The sequence below is a fragment of the Hyperolius riggenbachi genome, chromosome 2 (assembly GCF_040937935.1).
Source record: "Hyperolius riggenbachi isolate aHypRig1 chromosome 2, aHypRig1.pri, whole genome shotgun sequence".
Taxonomy (NCBI): Eukaryota; Metazoa; Chordata; class Amphibia; order Anura; family Hyperoliidae; genus Hyperolius; species Hyperolius riggenbachi.
In genome coordinates this window covers 136922627-136942731 of record NC_090647.1, presented here as the reverse complement: position 1 = coordinate 136942731, position 20105 = coordinate 136922627, and the positions used below count along the sequence as shown (strand labels likewise).

Genomic DNA, 20105 nt, shown 5'->3' with positions numbered 1-20105 from the left:
GTCGTTGATCCGCTCCCCCATAGACCCCAATGCTAATTTGCACCTAAGGGGGCACCTGGTGATGATTTTGCATGGGCACTACGGAAATACTGTGGGCACCCAGCAATGATCCAGGCGTGCGGCGGAAATGGAGAATATTATAATGAACAGAGGGATGAGCAGAATCCGCAGTAAATTCACATACGTATCGGTAGTTGGTGTTAGGAGTGGTGATGGGGGGGGGGGCAATTAGTGTTAGGAGTTGAATACTGTATACGTAAAGAAAGAGTAGCGCCGCCACTGCTTCAGTTGCTTTATTCAATAGAAAAGTGGTCGGAACATATTGCGTCAAGTGCATACATCACTAACAGTTTAGACATACTGGAGATTATTGCAAACTGGTGCAGTGGGTGCAGGGGATGAAAAGCCAAGAGTTAAATACTGTAGAGTTAGTGTGAGTAAAGGTGGCCACTAGAGATGTCGCGAACCTCCGATTTTTGGTTCGCGAACCCTGTTCGCGTATCTCCGCGAAAGGTTCGGTTCTGGCTTACTTAGTGGCTGCATGGTGTAATGGTTAAGGGCTCTGCCTCTGACACAGGAGACCAAAGTTCAAATCTCGTTTCTGTCTGTTCAGTAAACCAGCACCTATTCAGTAGGAGACCTTAGGCAAGTCTTCCTAAAACTGCTATCTTGTCTAATTTTTCTCTTGACAACTGTTGAACACAAAAGACAAGGCCATGACTGGCTACATATCTGTAAGCAGTGGCTGCATGGTGCAATGGTTAAGGGCTCTGCCTCTGACACAGGAGACCAGAGTTCAAATCTCAGCTCTGTCTGTTCAGTAAGCCAGCACCTATTCAGTAGGAGACCTTAGTCAAGTCTTCCTAACACTGCTACTGCCTATAGAGTGTGCCCTAGTGGCTGCAGCTCTGGTGCTTTGAGTCTGCCAGGAGAAAAGTGTGATATAAATGTTATTTGTCTTGTCTAATTTTTCTCTTGCATTGAGCATAAATGGTACATGCTAGGCTAGTTTCAGCTACTTTCAGCTAGTAGTGTTGGTGATATAATGGATATGTTAGTTACCTACCATACACTGAGACCTGGGTTCAAATCCCCGTCATGGTATGTAAGCTGTTTTTTGAAATACTGCAATTCCCTGGCAGATGAGACCCTCATGAGGGAGGAGGGGCCCACAAAAGGGCTAATTAAAATCTCCCTAGCAGAGTGTGTAGCAGCGGTCCCTTAACTAATTAGTGTAGGCAGACAAGTGAGTCAAATGGTATAAGGACGTTGCTTGGAGAAGGGGAGGGGGGCGGGCCTCCAGCATTGAGAGCAGTGTGTTTGGCAATAATGTGTCTGTTGACTGTGATGTAGAGGGTCAAAGTTTTGCTCAATAGAGCATTATGGGGCGAATCGAACTTCCGGGAAAGTTCGCCTTTGGTACGCGAACGCGAACCACCGAAGTTCGCCTGGAACCGTTCGCGACATCTCTAGTGGCCACACACGATACAATAAAATGATACGATTTTACGGCAATTCGATAAAACATCGGATTTTTCCCAAAAATCGAAAGCTTTTTTGTTATGTGGTCAAGAAATCCGATTGGATTTTCTGTTTTTATTCGATAAAAGTTGATAAGATATGGTCGATTTTTCTGATCAATTTTTATGAAAATTGAATGGTGTGTGTGTGTGTGGTAGATTGTCAATTTATTACTATATACACCCAATCAATTTTCTCAGAGTTTCAAATCATTTTTATTATAATTGAGGAAAATGTGTGGTACATTGGACAGATTTTTGAAATGTTACAATCAGTCAGAAAAATGTATTGAATGTATTTTTGCACTGAACAAATATTTAAAAAATTGTATGGTGTGTGGCCACCTAAAGGGAGACTGAGGTTAGTGCTGATATGCTAATTATCGGTGATATCCTGTGCCAAACTTATTAATATCTTGACTGAATGTACTCCAAACAAAGGATCCAACCTGGGTCAAAACTGTACATGCATCTGGCCAGGTTTTATGGCTTTGATAATAACCTAAACGTTTTGTCTGATATTTCAAATGAAGATTATTTTTTAAAGCCAGTTAGGTGAAGTCCTCCTTTAAAACTACGGTATGGTTAAGCCTATTTTGTTGAAGTATTTTATATAAAGGCTAGCCCATAATAGTGCTAAATTCCAGGAATTTTTTATAATTTCCAAAACAGATTCTTTCCGGGATAACTTTCTCTAACACCCTCTGGGGAATAAAGGGTTTGCTTTACAAAGCAGGCACACAGCGTAAGCCAAATCTCCTTACTGAAGCCTACGCTGTTACGGGGCAGCTTAGAGGGTTCCAGAGATGCTAATTACCTGCTTTCTCCTGGAAATTCTCCGTCAATCTGCCGCTGCAGTTCCATGACCGCAATAAGTATGCACTCCAGTCTGTTTGCTCTTGCTAAGACTTCTGTTAAGGGAAACATTGTTCATAAAGCAGACCTGAACTCAGCACTTCCTCTCTGCTCTAAAAGATAAGCAACAGCATAATAACATTTAAAGAAAAAACATTTCTTTGTTACAGCTGATACAAATCCTGCAATAATTCTGCAGTGTTTCTACTTCCTGCTTTCATGGAAGCAGACACCAGACATATTGTTAACGTTGTTTACCAATTACCTCTCTGCCGTGGCAGAGGAGATTCCTGAGCTGACACAGCTGAGGGATCAAATTACAACTTTTGTTTAGTCACAGATGAGGCTAATTAGACAGGCTAAACTCTCTAAATACATACAGGGCGCATTTCTATAGGTTTTTCCTTCTGTCCTGTGCAAGAGTTCAGGTCCACTTTAAAATAGAAATCTAAAAATTGTGGGCTGCAGAATGCATGCATCAGTGACATACATGTGAAGTTTCCCATTTTACGTGTTTAGATCACACTTACATTTCTGAGTATGCACACTACATTTTTGTTGACTGAAATAGTGTAAAATGATCAGAATTAGAATCAGAATAATTTATTTCGCCAAGTACAACAGGCGTTGTACCCGGAATTATTTTTGGCACATACAGGGTCGGTGATGGTATGATACAGTATCAGACATGCAGTAGATAGACACTTGAGTGGCATAACACATGCAGAGTAGTATACAAGAGTAGGCATATACATAGCAACAAAAACTAGAGGGGTCCTAGTGCTATGTGAGCGGAGCTGCCACCCTCATTGGCGGCGCTCAACTACTCTGTAGCAACTCGGATGCCCCTGTAATGTCCGACAGTACGTAGAGAAGGAGAGAAAAGAAAGAAGAAAGGGAGAAGAGAGGAATAAAGAGAGAGAGAGAGAGAATGAGAAGAAGAAGGATTGTTAGGCCGGAGAGAGACAGAGTTCAGAGAGTCCTGCTGTCCAGTTGGTTGGTGGTGTGGCTGGTAGATCGCATGACTGAACTCAGAAATCCAGCCCCCAGCTTGCAGCCTAGTGGCATTTTGAGCGGGGGGGACCCGGTGGAGGAGGGCGGGAGGTTCCTTGGGAAAACCCCTTGGGATTGCAGTGTAAACCTGATTGGTTAGTGTCCCTGCGTGTGCTTGAGGTGGCTCCCTGCCTTCCCTGGTAGCGGCGGCGGTTTTGTCCCCAATGCGGAGGTCTGGACCACGTGGGTGGCGGCCTCAACTGATGCTGGGACAGCTACATGAAGTTGTGCAGCTCCGGAGGTGGCTGGGCGATGGGGTACCTTCCCTAGTGGTGGCTGCCACACTGATGGTGAGCAGGGCGCATCTGGAGGAGCGACGGCATCTCCTCTTCTGTGGCTGCCCTGGGAGTAGAGTGCTGTGGGTGGCGGCATCAGGCCCTCTGGTCGCGGTGGAGGAGCGGCCATGTTCCTATGGTGGCTGGAGTAGTAGCAGAGATCAGGCTGCCTCTGCTCGTGTGGTGTTCCCCATGCTCCGTCTTGGCATCTGGACTCCTAGGCAACAGCAGCGCCGCAGCCCACGTGGTGGAGGGGATCCAGCTGCTTGGATGGTTGGGTCAGGGTAGCGGCAAACAAAACGGGCTAGCGGGGCGGCCAGCGGCCTGCATGGTGAAATAAATGTCTCAGTACTACTTAGAACTAGCTTGTGCAGCATCATTCTTTTTTGTCATTGTGAAAATTAAGAATCCAAGGCTGTAAATGACAGTTCCTGTGCAGTCAGGGCCGTTGGACTATAGGATAAAGCCTTGTAGACATTACACAAAATTTGTCTGAAATGACCATGAGAATTAGCTCTCCCAAGCTCATTTATAGATCAGGCTTGCCTGATTTGCGACTAGAAAGTTGTCTTTCCAACCCCCTGTATTTTTACACCCTAGGCCTCATTCACACCGTGCGCTTCTGTAGGCTTTTTTTCAGCACATCAATGTTACAGATACATGTTGCTTAAAAAAAGCGGACAGAAGCGGACAAAAGCTCACTGGTGTCAGTGAGGCCTAAGCCCTCGTTCACCTCATACGCGCTTCCCTGTGGATATGGAAGCGCGTATGATGTGCTGAAACGCAGGAACGGTAGAAGGGCATAGACTGCCCTTCTACCATTCACATCTATTGCGCTGCGCTGGGAAGCGCTTGCGTACTGCTGTCTGTATTTTGCCCGGAAGCGCAGAGCTGATCCCATCACTGTCATGGATGGGATCAGCAGGGCAGCGGTGCAGATGGCGTGTGATCGGATGCACTGCGTTCGGATCGCACAGCCATCTGCGTTACTAGATGTGAATGAGGCCTAAGTGTCTTTGGGGTCCCCTCCATTATACCGCTGTTTACTGCAAAAAAATCTATGATCCGACTTGTTTCCAGGCTACTGTGAATGCGTGGTTATGACCGCACGCCTCCATGAGTTGCACTCCCAATGCCGGTAGTGTCCTGCACATGTGTGGTTCACAAAAGCATTGTACAGCGCATGCGTAGAATACTCCTGGAGTATTCTACAACAGGAGAGTGATGGATGGAGGTGTGCGGGTGGGACTGCGCATGTGATGTTGCCCCCGATCTTGCCAGGTTTACAGATTTTTCTGTGGTGGTCAGGGGCTTCCAAGTGTAAGGGGGGCTGGAAGAAGCTCCAGGTAAGTAAAAGTCCACTTTTGTTTGTCCCATTTCATGTGTGCTTTGAACTGAAATGGATGAGCATGTTGCTCCCCTCCTTACCCCACCTTTCAGACGCAGAACTCTAGTGATTGTGTCCTGATCCCAATGGGTTGTAGCTATTGACAGTGTACGCTCAAACTCCTGTGTTTCAATACTTCTGATAGCTGCAAACAGATAAAAAGTTCAAGATCTTTCTTTATGCAAGCTGAAAAATCATTTATAGAACTACCCTTGTGTACCTGATATAGCCCAAACCTTAAACCTATATTTTTACCATTAAGGGCCGGTTTATATGGGCTTCTGCTGGCATCTCATCTAAGAATTTATTGGTGTGCAGCATTTTCCACCCCTGCTGGGGGACATGGGAAAGCGATCCTGGAAGCTACATGTTGCTTCCAGTATCGCCTAAGTGCGAGGCAGATGGCGTGAAAAATAGAGATAAAAATGCATTTGGCAAACAACTGTACCAGCGCTGCCCATTCAAACTAATGGGCAGAGCTTAACGACTAGCACGGTGGCCAACGTTGACAGCCTGGGAAATACAAAATAAGAGCATGAGATTCCAGGAAAGTCCTATAAAGGAGCAAGACTATAGATGCCCAGTTCCTTATACAAGTGTTCGCATTATCTCATTTATTTTATTTATTTATTTAAGTAGTTATATAGTGCAGAGTGTATTGTCTCTTGTCACAAACTGTCCCTCAGAGGGGCTCACAATCTAGTCCCTACCATAGTCATATGTCTATGTATGTATTGTGCAGTGCATGTATCATAGTCTAGGGCCAATTTTAGGGGGAAGCCATTTAACTTATCTGTATGTTTTTGGGATGTGGGAGGGAATAGGAGTGCCCGGAGGAAACCTACTCAGACACAGGGAGAACATACAATGTCCTTAAGATGTTGATCAGTTTATTTGCATTTTAGGTTTGCTTAGTCCTGTACTGCATGTTTCTTTCATGTCAGCGGCTCTTTATGTAGTGAAACTGTAGGGCAAACACAAGTTTTTCGTGATGTGGAGATTCTGATGTTAAGATTTAAAACTGTAAATCTAATTGGTGCTGCGTTGAGTTGAAATCATTGTGAGATATTACAGCCAGATGTTGTTTCAACTGCTATTGCTGCTGTGTTTGTGAAAATCAAACATTCTCAGCATAACTGGAGTATTCCTTTAAGGCAAGGATTTTTGTGATAGTTGCCATATTTTGTCCAGTAGTGGACCACACTAGATAGCTACCCTGGAGCCTCAATACTGTATCTGAGGATGCTGTAGAGTATTACAATTTCATGCCTTGCGGCTACAGGCGTCAGGTCATCGGTCTAATTCCCATGGTGCATTGCACTTGCTGCCTCTGCCAGATAACGTACACATAGCAAATCCTTAGTTATTGCATGGCCAGCATCCAAATATGCATTGAGGCCTCCAATAATGAACTTTGACTATCTCTGTTTACACCTATTTTAGGTTTTGTATAATTTTCCATATTGAGGATTGGTTCTGTGTATTTGTCGGCTTACTACAAACACTATAATCCTTTGCTTAAGCACATACTTGAAATTGGAGACACCTTGCATCCAGCTAAGTGTGCTGTTACAATAGATAAGATCTGTGAGTTCTCTTTTGCCTCTGGATAATTTACTGTACTCTCATTTGGCCTCTCAGCTATAGTAGGTCACCCATCACTCACAAATCCTATAACTGCCGGCAGCTGCGACATGACATTGACGAGCTCACAATATCACATCACGTGCTGCATGTGTGAGGGGCTGGGCATATTGATTGAGGAACAAGATTTACGTATGTAGAGGGTGCGCATAAATATAGACGAGGCATGCAAACAATAGCACATTAAAGCAGACCTTGAACAGAATTTCTATTTCTATTAATGTACTTGGAAAAACTTCAGTGGATTCTCCAGGCTAGGCTGTTGATCACTAAGGATCACAATGATTTCAACTCAACGCAGCACCAATTAGAGCCTTCTGTCATGCTGCCCCTCTTTGGAACTCCCTACCACATCCAGTAAAGACAGCACCATCCCTGGAGCTATTCAAATCCAGACTGAAAAGCCACCTGTTTAGCCTGGCATTTCCAGATTTATAAAATTCTTCCTCTGTACCACGATGGTCGGAGCCATGCTTATGCGCTTTGAGTCCCACGGGAGAAAAGCGCTTTACAAATGTTATTTGTTGTTGTTGTTGTAGTAATGTAAACTCACTAGGTATAGAGGACCTCAGAAGTGGCCCTGGACATCCCTCGGGATCCGTACATCATATTCACCCAATCATTATGCAGATCTGCCGAGATCTATACTGAAAACCTGCTACAGTAGCAGACATGTCACAGAAAGAGAGTTATTGTTATTATGTACACATGCTGAGAGACTGCTTCCATGCTGCAGGAGGCTGATAGAATGTTGAGAAAGGAGACTGACATACAGGTATTTCTTCCATTGATCGATGTGCCTTCAGTGCCTTAAAGCAAAATTATAAGCCATAGTTAAGAGAAAAAAGAAAACTTGCAAATCAGAAGATAAATACAACTTTGACTTTGCATAAAATGTATTTTGTATTGTCCACAGTCTTGTTTGTAATTTGATCTTTTCAACTGTCAGCTCAGGAATCTCCTCTGCCATGGCACAACTGCTAATTTGTAAACACAGGGTGTTAACAATAAGTCTGCTTCCATGAAAGCAGGAAGTAGACACACTGCAGATTTATTGCAGGATTTGTATCAGCTTTAACAAAGACATTATTTTTTCTAACAGTTATTATGCTTTTGTACAACTGGAGGAAATTGGCAGCGCTTCCAAATGGAGGCTGCACTCTAACTGACCAGCTGCATAGATGTGCAGAGCCCAAAACATGGGCAGATTACACAACTTGCATTCAAAACAGATGCAGCAAATGGAGGACGTTGGCTTCCAGAAACAGTTTGCATGCAGATTGTTCAGTTTTAGACTCTTTCACGACCTTGACGTGCCCTCATGGAAGAGACCTAACCACTAGCTAACAAAACCTAGTTTAAACCTGGGGCAGATAGCCAAAAATAATCTACACATTTTCTAAAGAACAATTTTTTGGCTGTTCTTTAGAAAAGTTTATTATGCTGCATATCTTTTAGAGCAGAGAGGACGTTCGGAAATCAGGTCCGCTTTAGGGCTGGTTCAGACGGACGTTCAGAGGCGTTGCGTTCGTTGGCGTTGCGTTCGTGATGCGTTCAGGCTTTCAGCAGCGTTCGCGTTGCGTTCGCATGCGGTCACGTTTTTTCTTCCCCTAGGGGGACATTACCCGTCGCGGTTAACCGCCCCTGGAAGCTACATGTAGCTTCCAGGGGCTCCTTGAACGCCAGGGAAAATCGGGACCCGAACGCCGCGTTCGTGTAAACGCGCGTAAAAGCTTGGTACAAACGCTCCCATTCACTTGAATGGGAGCGTTTAACGCCAAGCCCCAAACACTGGCAGTAGACGCTGCACAAACGTCCGTCTGAACCAGCCCTTAAGATTTCCAGCCACACAGTCGGGAACAATGGCTTTTGCCGAGGGAAATTTGAAATGACTACAAAGCTAGCAGAACACGTGTACAAACATTTCACTGTGGCTTGTAAGGATCACTGGTGGCTAGAAAGGATCACTGGTGGCCACTTCAGGTGGCAAGTGTTTAAAGTCTGTTACCGGACTGCAGTGTATCGCAGAGATAGTAGAGCAGTATGAAGGGCAGGAGAAAAGGCCGTTTTCAGCCAAAAGAAATCCTACACTTGTAAGGCAGAGCATTTGTCTTGCCATTACTTTTCTGATTTCATGGTCTTTAGGTATAATTGTTACTTCCAATGCTAGCAGGGCAAATAATAATCCCTTGGCCGTCTGTCTATGCCAAGCAGTGTTTGTTTGCCTAGGCTGAAAATGCTATCTGTAACATTTGTGCCCTGGCAGACACCTAATTATAGGAGTAATTAGACACGTTTTGGAGTCTCTCCACGCCAATGAAATCCGCCTGTAATAACGGTGCTCTTGTTTTCTACTTTTGGACCCCATAATCTGACTTGCGCAGCAAAGCGGCTTAGCAGGAAAAACGAAAATCTGGAGGCTGGCACTGTTCATTAAGCTAGGTGAAAAGTAGACACAGGAGAGAATGAAGTGTACAGCGCAGGCTGACAGACTGTCGCTGGCTTTGCCACTCACTTCACCCCAGATGACAACACAAAATCTGTCACCTGCAAAAGATTACCTCATGTACAGCAAAAACCTGTTCATGTAAAGGAAATGTATGCTGATTCATTAATCCTTCTGTTGAATTTAGTATCAAATGATATGTTTTTAGAATACCGTATGTATTTATTTTAATTAGGAAAATGTTTAAGGTCACAAGTGAAATTGGGATATTTGTTTAGAGCGCCGCCTGCTGGTTTAATTGGCTTTGTACATAAGGGAAGGTTTTTGTTTTACTGCTGCATCATAAACAAACTGTAAGATTTGTGCAGATGCTAAAATATAAAGTCACCCTGTCATCCTTTAACCTTTTCCCGACCTTGCTAATTGAAATCTATGCTTTGTTTGGGACCTGCTATCCATGCCAGGGCATAGATTTCAATTACTGTGCTGCAGCCTACCACCAATCTCTGTGAGCCAATCACGATCTCAGGGTCTGGAACCAGTGAAATCGGCTCCTGACTGGCTCAGGGAACTCTGGGAGGAACCGGCGAGAGAGATGGGTCCATGCGGCGTAACGTTGGTGAACCCCGTTTTTTTTCATCCTGAAGTCTCCTTCAGGCTGTTTTCAAAGTGGGACGTTACAGGCGCACATTAGTGCAGCCTGTAACGCAGCCCAACTCACAGTAATGAAAAATCAATGGGCTGTTCTCTAGACTAGAGAAGATTTATGCTAAACGATTGCTAAGCATATAAGTACAGAAGTACCCAAACTTGTACTCAGGCACCGCCAACATTTCATTCCTTGTGGATTTTCTCTCCAGAAGGAAGCCGGCGTAATCACTAATTAGCTATAGTGTTTGTCCTTACAAGTGAAGAGCCACAAATCACGCAGTGCTGGCAAAGCTGGAGGGCGTGTCTGAGAATTTCTGGGTTACAGATCTGGTTATGATAGGATCAGTAAAAGATCTGGACATAGAATAGGGTTTTATATTGTTTGAAGGGTAGAGAATATGATTAATTAGGCATAGATGACTGCAAAGGGAATTTATGTATTGCAACTTGACACACATTACCGTATGTATTTTTAAAGCGCCTACATATTCTGTGCAGAGAAAGAAACTTTGTTAAAGCACACCTTAAGTAAGTGATAAATGGAGGCATCCATATTTATTTTCTTTTAAACCAGTTGCCTGGCAATCCTGCTGATCTCTCGAGTTGCACCAGTGTCTGAATCACAAGTACACGGCTAATCCAGTCAGACTTCGTTCAGAACATCTATTCTGCATGCTTAATCAGGGTATATGACACCTCATCTGCATGCTTAATCAGGGTATATGGCACCTCATCTGCACATGCTCCTTCAGGGTATATGGCACCTCATCTGCATGCTTAATCAGGGTATATGGCACCTCATCTGCATGCTTAATTGGGGTCTATGACACCTCATCTGCATGCTTAACCACTTCGCATCCAGACCTTGTTTTCAACTTATTGACCAGAGCTGTTTTGACAGTTTAGCTATGTCCCTATTTAATCAGAAATAACTTTATCCCTACTTATGACACAGAAATAAAATATATATTGTTTTCTTCAAGACAAACTAGGCTTTCATTGTATGCCATTTTTTTCCCTCAAACAATTTTGTTTTCTATGAATTTTAATTGGAAAACAAAGAAAAAATAGAAAAAAACATGTATTTCTCAGTTTTACCAATTCCAGTTTAAAAATAAAAAGTGCTACTGTAGATAAAAAACACAAATTTTGTTTGGCTATTCTTACTGCTTATCACAAAACTTAGATTATGTTCCGGTCACAATTTATGGTGAAGATATTTGATTCTGAAATAATGCTACAGAGTGTGTTTTTCACTATGAAATGAGAAAATACAAGTATTTTTAATAGTAAAAATCAATCACATTAGCTCAGGAAACTTATATTCCCATTCACCAATTAGTCCTGCATCAGATAGTACCAAAAATGTGCACAGGAGCAAGCCCAATCCTGCACAGCACTGCTTCTGCTACAAGACGTATATCTACTGACCTGTGGCTTAGATGAAGTCCCAGAGGACGTGTATCTACTGACCTGTGGACGAAGTGGTTAATCAGGGTATATGGCACCTCATCTGCACATGCTCCTTCAGGGTATATGGCACCTCATCTGCATGCTTAATCAGGGTATATAGCACCTCATCTACATGCTTAATCAGGGTCTATGGCACCTCATCTGCATGCTTCAGAGCCTATGGCACCTCATCTGCATGCTTCTTCGGGGTCTATGGCACCTCATCTGCATGCTTCTTCGGGGTCTATGGCACCTCTTCTGCATGCTTCTTCGGGGTCTATGGCACTTCATCTGCATGCTTCTTCAGGGTCTATGGCTAAGAGTATTAGAGGCAGAGGATCAGCAGGATGTCAGACAACTGTTTTTTTTGTTTTTTTTTAAAGAAAAAAAACAAAACATGAAAGCTTCCATATCCCTCTCAGTTCAGCAGTCCTTTAACCTCCTTGGCGGTAATCCCGAGCTGAGCTCGGGGTATGCCGCCGGAGGTCGCCGCTCAGGCCCTGCTGGGCCGATTTTAGTTCTAAAAAAAGCAGCACACGCAGCTGGCACTTTGCCAGCCGCGTGTGCTGCCCGATCGCCGCCGCTCCGCGGCGATTCGCCGCGTGCAGCGGCGAAAGAGGGTCCCCCCAGCCGCCCGAGCCCAGCGCAGCCGGAACAAACAGTTCCGGCCGGCGCTAGGGGCTGGATCGGGCGGCTCTGACGTCAGGACGTCGACTGACGTCCATGACGTCACTCCGCTCGTCGCCATGGCGACGAGGAAAGCGAAACAAGATAGGCCGCTCATTGCGGCCTATCTTGTTACTTTCGATTGCCGGAGGCGATCGAAAGTACGGATCAGGAGCGCCCTCTAGTGGGCTTTCATGCAGCCAACTTTCAGTTGGCTGCATGAAATATTTTTTTTTTTTATTAAAAAAAAACCACATTGCAGCCTCCCTGGCAAAATAAATAAACCGCCAGGGAGGTTAAGAAACGCTTTCTTTGTATATACTAAATTCCTATAAACACTTATAACCCAATCTCTCTAAGTTGGGGTTGCCTTTTGATTCCATTTTTTTCACAGTTTGTTTTCTGGCAAAAAAAAATAATAAATAGCTCCACATTATTTTACTGCACGATAGTAAAGACAAGATGGTTGCATAAAGGACCACGTGGCATTAAGTAAAGGGGCTTTTAGAATACATTTCACTGCCTACAAAAATCTTAATGATTACCAATTCTCCATGATGTAACACATTCCTACTATGAAAGTTGTTTTATTCCTTATTCAATAAGGGAAGCATGACCATGCATTCCTAAAATGCAATGCACCACTGTGGGTTTTTTCTTATATATAGGGGTATCTCCACTGATGTTATCGCTGGCTGATTGGATGCGTTATGAAGCAGTTATGTGGTCTGAACTGAGCAGTCTTGGTCTGAATATGGGCACCATCATTTTTTTTTTGACTGGTAGTAAGACATACTGTATACTTCCTATTGGCAAACCATGCGTTCTCATTTTACCTTAGATGCCTGTTTTTTTCCCCTCCTGTCCGGTATAAATAAGCGGAAGGTGTGTGCGATACATTTCCTTGATACGAAGCTTGTAGTAATTTAAAGTTTGCAAGATAAGTTGGCTGTGCGCCAGCAGTAATCGTGCCCTGGAGCCTTTTGATGCAAGTTTATGCTTTGAATTCTTCAGCTCGGCTTGACTTATCTGCCCACGCAGACAACAACACATCCTGCTTCCATGTGTGCTCAGCACAAGGGATCTGACAGATCTAGGCTACTGATCAGATCTGTCACGACAGAACAATTTCATCTGTCCTGGATACAGGCAGATCTGATTACTGATCTGTCCTAGGCCCATAGACCGAAAATAGAAACAGAATGACTTAATTTGCCAGACAGAGCTGAGAGTGCCAAAAGTTTCCTTAAAATCAATGGATTTCTGCTGTGCAGGTTGTAGCTTTGATCTAAATATAATTTTTATACCACCGATTATTTATTCTTGTAAATATCACTTATACTAGTGACCGGGCCGGATTTATACTTTTTACTGCCCTAGGCCATCTGTCACCAGCCGCCCCCCCTTCGCCTCATACACATACCAATACAGAAATTTCAAACCCCCCCCCCCCCCCCCCCCAACACGGAGCCCGAAAACACTACAGACAACTTCTTACATCCCACCGTTCTAGCACTGGGCCTCTCTGCTCACATAGGTTTCTTCATTGTGCAAGCACAGGCGTGGGCGAGAGTGACTGCACTGGGCATGCACAAGTATGGTCTGCGCATGCCCAGTAGAACGAAGGCACCTGTGCAAGGTTTTGTTTTTTACCCTGTGCACATGCACTTCATTTTACTGGGCATGTGCAGACCTTACCTGCACATGCCCAGTACAGGTACACTCACCCACGCTCGCTTGCTTACTTACTGAAAAACCTATTCAACCAGAAAGGAACCCAGCACTGGAAAGGTGGGGTATAGGAAGATACAGTAACCCCCTGGACTATCCTCCCATTCCATAGAGGCACCACAGCTCCCAGCAAGACCTACCTCCCTTATAGAAGTACCACATTTCCCAGCATGCTCCTTCCCTCCATAGAGGCACCACAGCTCCCAGCATGCTCCTTCCCTCCATAGAGGCACCACAGCTCCCAGCATGCACCTCTACCATAGAGGCCCGACACTTCCCACATAATATTGGGTTGTCTCCCAGGGCCTCAGAGATGGCTGCTGGGCCCCCAGGCCTCCTCCAGTGTGAATAGTGGTCCCTCAGGGCCCTTACAGAACATTTTCAGTGGAACGCACTCACCTGGCTTGCTCCTCTGTGTGCTTCATCCTTGTGACCTGACAGAATGTACATATTCAAGTGGTCACAAAGCATGCAGAGGAGTGCACCAGCCGGACAGATGTCTGTGTGCACTGCTGTGGAAACTCAGAAGCTGTGGGGGGCCCACTATTTACTTTGGAGGTGACCAGGTGGTACGCCAGCTGGCTCTGGGGCCCTGAGGGAAAACAATACTATATGGAGCAGGAGGGGCATGCTGGGATCTGTGGTGTGTCTATGGAAGGGGGGAAACATGCTGGGAGCTGTGGTGCCTCTATGGAGGGAGGGGGGCATGTTGGCACCAGTAGTACCTGTATAAAGGGGGGGGACTTGCTGGGATATGTGATACCTCTATTGAAGGGAGAAGGGTTTGCTGGGGCCCGGGGCAGTGGTACCTCTAGAGAGAGGAAGTGGATGAATGGACATGTAATGCTGTGGGAGAGGGGATGTCAGAACTCATGTACTCACATGCATGCAGGCCAGGGTGACAGGGACATCGGATTCTCCAGCTTCCTGCTGTTGCCAGTGAAGGCTGCACTGCATCTCCCCATGTTAGCTGAGGTGTCCCATTAGGCTGAGCACTCTCCCCTTCCCCCCTGCTTTGCTGTCTGGAGTCCTCAGAGGGGAGGGGAGAAGGAACTAACAGCTGCCGTGTGATCCTGGTCTCTGCACAGTGCACAGCAGGAAGTTCTCTGAGGCAGGCCATGCTGTTGGCTGAGCTGCAGGCTGTGTGGTAGCTGCCTTTGCCTGCTGGGCTCTTGTGCCAGCGAGTCCAACCCGGACATTCAACCTGCCCATGCTTTTCCTTCTGCAAACTCCCCGTCAATGCACCTGCTGCCCGACCCGCTATGATTTATTCCAGCCCCGACTGTACTCTCCTCCACGCTTCACACTAGTAAACACTGCTGGGCCCCCAGGCCTCCTCCAGGCCTCCTGAGGCTGTCATGGATTCATCAGCCCCAGCGGCACCGCGAGACCTCCCTCATCCTAGTGTTCTGGCCAGCGCTGTGACGTCACACACTGATTGACAGCGTGGGCGCCCTATAGATGCGCTCTCCCCGCCGGCGCCAGTTAGAAGCTGAGACTCTGAGCAGCTGCCTGGCTGGGACTCACTGGAGACGAGCGAAAAAGTCTGCCTTGTGGCCACTGATGCAGAAGCTCGCTCGAGTCCAGGCCAGGGCAGAGGGGGCAGCAGCTTACCTCCCACCACCATATTGCATGGCTCTGTCCTCCGACTCCACCATCTCCTCAGTCATTGGCCCTGGGCTCCGGCTCCCGCCCGCCTCCTGCTCGTAACTAGGCAACTGCGGCCGCCTCCTCCAGACCTGCCTTGCCTCTGCTCAGTCAGATCGCACTTGCACAGAGCAGAGCGGCAAGCGGGCGGGGGAGCGGCTGCGGACCCTCGCGGTGGGTGGATCAGCTGACAGGTGCACCGACCGTGCATTCAGTTAACTTGTCACCCGCGGCCGCCCCACGGAAGGCAGCATATAAGATCCGCCCTAGTCCTGTGCCTTGGGGGCCTGCCCACAAATCCGGCCCTGACTAGTGATCAACAGTATCACCACTACAGGTTTTTGGGCGCCCGGCGGATCGCTCAAACCCACTCTTATCAAACGAACGATAGTCTGTACACACGCCCGATTTAGCGGGGGAACGACGGGACATTTAAACGACCCGTCGTTCGTGGAAATCCGACGTGTGTATGGGCCTTAAGGCTTCCTTTTTTGCCGTACTTGCGTCTGTAATCTCTAGTCAGAACAGTAACCTCTCTTTGGGGTTGAGTTTAGGGACAGGAAGAAGCATGGGGTTAAGTATGGAGTCAGGCAGAAAGAACAATGGGGTGAGGCAGAGGGATAGGGTTGAGGTTAGGGTTAGCTAGAAGGATTAGCTTCAGGTTAAGGTAAGGCAGAGTGATGTGGATGAGGGAAGGTTAGGGTTAGGTAGAAGGATAGGGCTAAGATTAGGTTAAGGCACTGAGTTAGGTTTGAGGTTAGGGTTAGCCAGAAGGATGAGGAGAGGGTTAGGGTCAAGCACTGAGATGGTGTCCGTCTAATACATATCGATATGTGATATCACTGCTTAGCTACTTCTATTTAAAAATTGCATTTCTCCCACTTGTTACATTTGGTATTGCTTGCATTCTTCACTTTTCAGCTCTCCTGAAATGTTTCGTACAGTTCAGCAGTACATGAGGGTTCATCATAAACACAGATCTAGCCCTTCACTGCTGATAAGAGAAACTTTAGCCTATGCTGGCTTTGCTATATGCACAACCTGCATCAACATTTTGCTAGGAATGCTAGACATATACGCACACAGAATTTGTAACTGTGGAAAATGAAAGTAATGGCAGACAGGGTGGCAACAGTTGAAGATTTGCTTTATTGTCTTTTTGAGAATGCTGGCATTCTTTCGGTTAATTATCAGTCACTGTGAATGGAAAGAAGAAAAATATTCACAACTAGGATGTTGATTTTACATTTTCAACGCAATTCATTTTTATTAAGCAGACACTCCACTTACTTGTTTAGACTCATCAATGGATTGTTTTGACATTGTGTTCACAAAGTGATGTGCTGAGTTCATTTAACACTACAACTCCTAAGTAGTACTAACTGAAGTGTTAATCAGTATCCATTTCACTGCGTCGTACTAATCTGTATAAACAATACACAAAGAATACATCACTTTTGGATAGGATTGCCTGTTTGTTCCCTCTCTCTTTCAACTTACATAATTTGTGGAGTCTTTCACCTCTATGGGTGAAACAGGAAACATTAGCTATGTACAGTGGTGTAGCTGAGGAGCATGGGGCCCCGGTGCAAGTTGTACATGGGGCCCCATGCATTCTATTAATATGAAGCCTCAAAACCTACCAAGGACAGCTGCAGTGTCAGAGAGGTGTCATCAGAGGAAACGATTTGAATTACCACTATTCAATGCACATATAGAGGTGTTCATTATCAGCATAGCACTAATAAAAAGCTAATAAGATGGATGAGAAAGGGCCCCTCTAGCCCAGGGGACCCAGTGCGGTCATAACCTCTGCATTCCCTATTGCCACACCACTGTCTCTGTATGACAATGTATAGCTTGGCTGTGCTATTTTTTGTAATGCAGATTTTATACACCTTCAGGTGCACCAGTGATAGGTTTTCAGTAGGCATTGCATCCTTGCTGTAAGATAATGCTCTATACACAGATTACTTGCTACACAATAACTGACATTTCACATTGTTTGTAAAACATAATGTACTTGTGCCATTACTAAACATTTTTATATTTTCCAAAGAACTTCCCTTTGGAAACGTCACATGACCCAGAGATCTAGCATAAAGAATAGTGCTGTTGGTAAAGTGCACAAAACTGTCAGATGACCCTACACACTGAAGGTGGCCATACGTCGCTATTCGATCAATCTGATGTAGCAGGCAGCATGATTGATCGTTTTGCTTGATTTACATCTGAAATTGGTTGATTGCTCCTGGATGAAGACTATCGATTGGCAGGTCCAAAGAGGATAGCATTGTTTTGAATCGCAGCACTGTTCAATCTTGTGCAACACTGTGGTTCAATAGATTTTTAATGGCTTTCATATTGAAAAATCTATTAGAAATCTGTTCCAACAGTTTATAGCCACCTTAACACACTTTCTCTTTTACACCTTTCTATGGAAAGGGAGGGGGCAGGATCTGATCTGTGTACACTGGAAATGACTGGCTGGTGACCCCACCCAGAGCTCCTTCTGACTTACCTCCTCTAAAGAGTGATTGGATAGTGGGTGGAATTTTGAGAGCTCATAGGCTGTTGAGTCCGGTCAGCCTGCATATAACTTAAAGAGGAATTCCAGTTAAAATAATGTCATTAAAAAAGTGCTTCATTTTTACAAGAATTATGTATAAATGATTTAGTCAGTGTTTGCCGTTGTAAAATCTTTCCTCTCCCTGATTTACATTCTGACATTTATCACATGTTTACATTTTTACTGCTGGCAGGTGATGACAGTGGAAGGAGATGCTGCTTGCCTTTTTGGCAGTTGGAAACTGCTATTTCCCACAATGCAACAAGGCTCCCACAGTGTGATGTCAGAACCATGGTACTGACATCACACTGTGGGAGGGGTTTCACCACAACATCAGCCATACAGAGCCCCCTGATGATCCGTTTGTGAAAAGGAATAGATTTCTCATGGGAAAGGGGGTATCAGCTACTGATTGGGATAAAGTTAAATTCTTGGTTACGGTTTCTGTTTAAACACAAGATGTCAGCACTCCAAACCTAACCTGCTGATAATTAAAAATCCTCTCCCCGTCCCCCTACGTCTATTTCATTTTGGCGCCGGTGAATTGGGCGCAGGGTGAAACGAATGACGGCTCACTTTGCTGCCACCAAGATCCCCAGCAGCGTTAAATACGATTATCCGTCCTTGTTGTAGCAACTTGGAGGGAGAAGTAATTCAGGTTCCAACGATCACCGGATCCCCGATTACCCGTGCGGGGGACACGGACTATAGCAGCCCAAAGCTTGGGCGCCACATGGCCTGCATTGTGCACTGAGCACAGGCGCTTCGCTGTCCCCCTCCATAGCAATAGATTTGTTGCTGTGCTGTAGTGAAGTGATCATCTATACAGGGATTTACACTGGAACTGTCACCAGAGGGACCAAATACCTACCTTTAGGATGTGTAAGTACCTTTAGAGATTGTTTTAAGTGGAATTCAAGACCCCCTTCCACCAGAGCGGAAAACTGATAGGTTGGTGTTTCCAGTGTGCTTATTGGAGAGAACTTCTCTTACTTCCTCTGGCTGGGACAGTTGGCTCAAGGCTGGATCCGATCGTGAGGATAATCTTTACAGTTGATCCTCTCTTCTGGGGACAGTTGTGGAAAATCACATTTATTTTCACTTCAGGCAGAGTTTTTTCACTTTTGTCTCTAACCCCCCTGGGTATACAGATATCGGTAAATGCTTGATAGAATTGTTACCCTTTCCCACTTAGAGTATTTTTGTCACTAGCATATGTGTAGCCTCCTTGGACTGAGAAAACGTTTCTATTTGTTTATGGAGAACATATTATTATTATTATTATTATTATTTAGTATTTATATAGCGCCGACATATTACGCAGCGCTGTACAGTGTGTGTGTATATATATATATATATATATATATATACATATATATATATATATATATATATATATATATATATATATATATATATATATATATATATATATCTATCTTGTCACTAACTGCCCCTCAAAGGAGCTCACAATCTAATCCCTACCATTGCCATATGTCTATATTATGTAGTGTAAGTACTGTAGTCTAGGGCCAATTTTTAGGGGGAGCCAATTAACTTATCCGTATGTTTTTTTTGAGATGTGGGAGGAAACTGGAGTGCCCGGAGGAAACCCACGCAGACACGGAGAGAACATACAAACTCTTTGCAGATAGTGCCCTGGCTGGGATTCGAACCAGGGACCCAGTGCTGCAAGGCGAGAGAGCTAACCACTAGGCCACCGTGCTGCCCACATCATGCTTAGGATGTCAGATCTCCCTTGTGTCCCCATTGGTAGATCATAAGGAATAGACTGATAAAAGCAACAAGCTGATACTGTGCTCTAGGGAGGATTTATGACTTTGTGGGGTCTGTCTAAGGCAAGGATGAGTTGTCAGCTCGTGTGACATGAAATGAAGCAGAGTTCTGTATATGACAGCAAGCTATTTTTTGCTTTTATCTTTCAGATGTAGAACAGATGGCCATAGACTGGCTGACGGGCAACTTCTACTTTGTGGATGACATTGACGACCGGATCTTTGTTTGTAACAAAAATGGCGACACCTGCGTTACTCTTCTGGATCGAGAGCTGTATAATCCCAAGGGCATTGCTTTGGATCCCACCATGGGGTGAGTTTGGGTGCTTGCTTAAAAAATCAGCTAGCCCTATCAGGATGCATTATGTATAAGTAGCACATCAGATTAAAAGGATCTCAAAGAGATTTATTAT

At 45.1% G+C, this 20105-nt stretch overlaps 1 protein-coding gene across 1 annotated transcript in view; it reads left to right on the top strand.

The window, feature by feature from the left end:
• The window catches only part of LRP1 (LDL receptor related protein 1), a 463435-nt gene that overhangs the window by 183355 nt on the left and 259975 nt on the right, over nt 1–20105 (top strand). The window contains exon 7 of the mRNA XM_068267473.1: nt 19843–20005. Within this exon, the coding sequence (XP_068123574.1) occupies nt 19843–20005 (163 nt within the window). The remainder of the gene's footprint in view (nt 1–19842; nt 20006–20105) is intronic.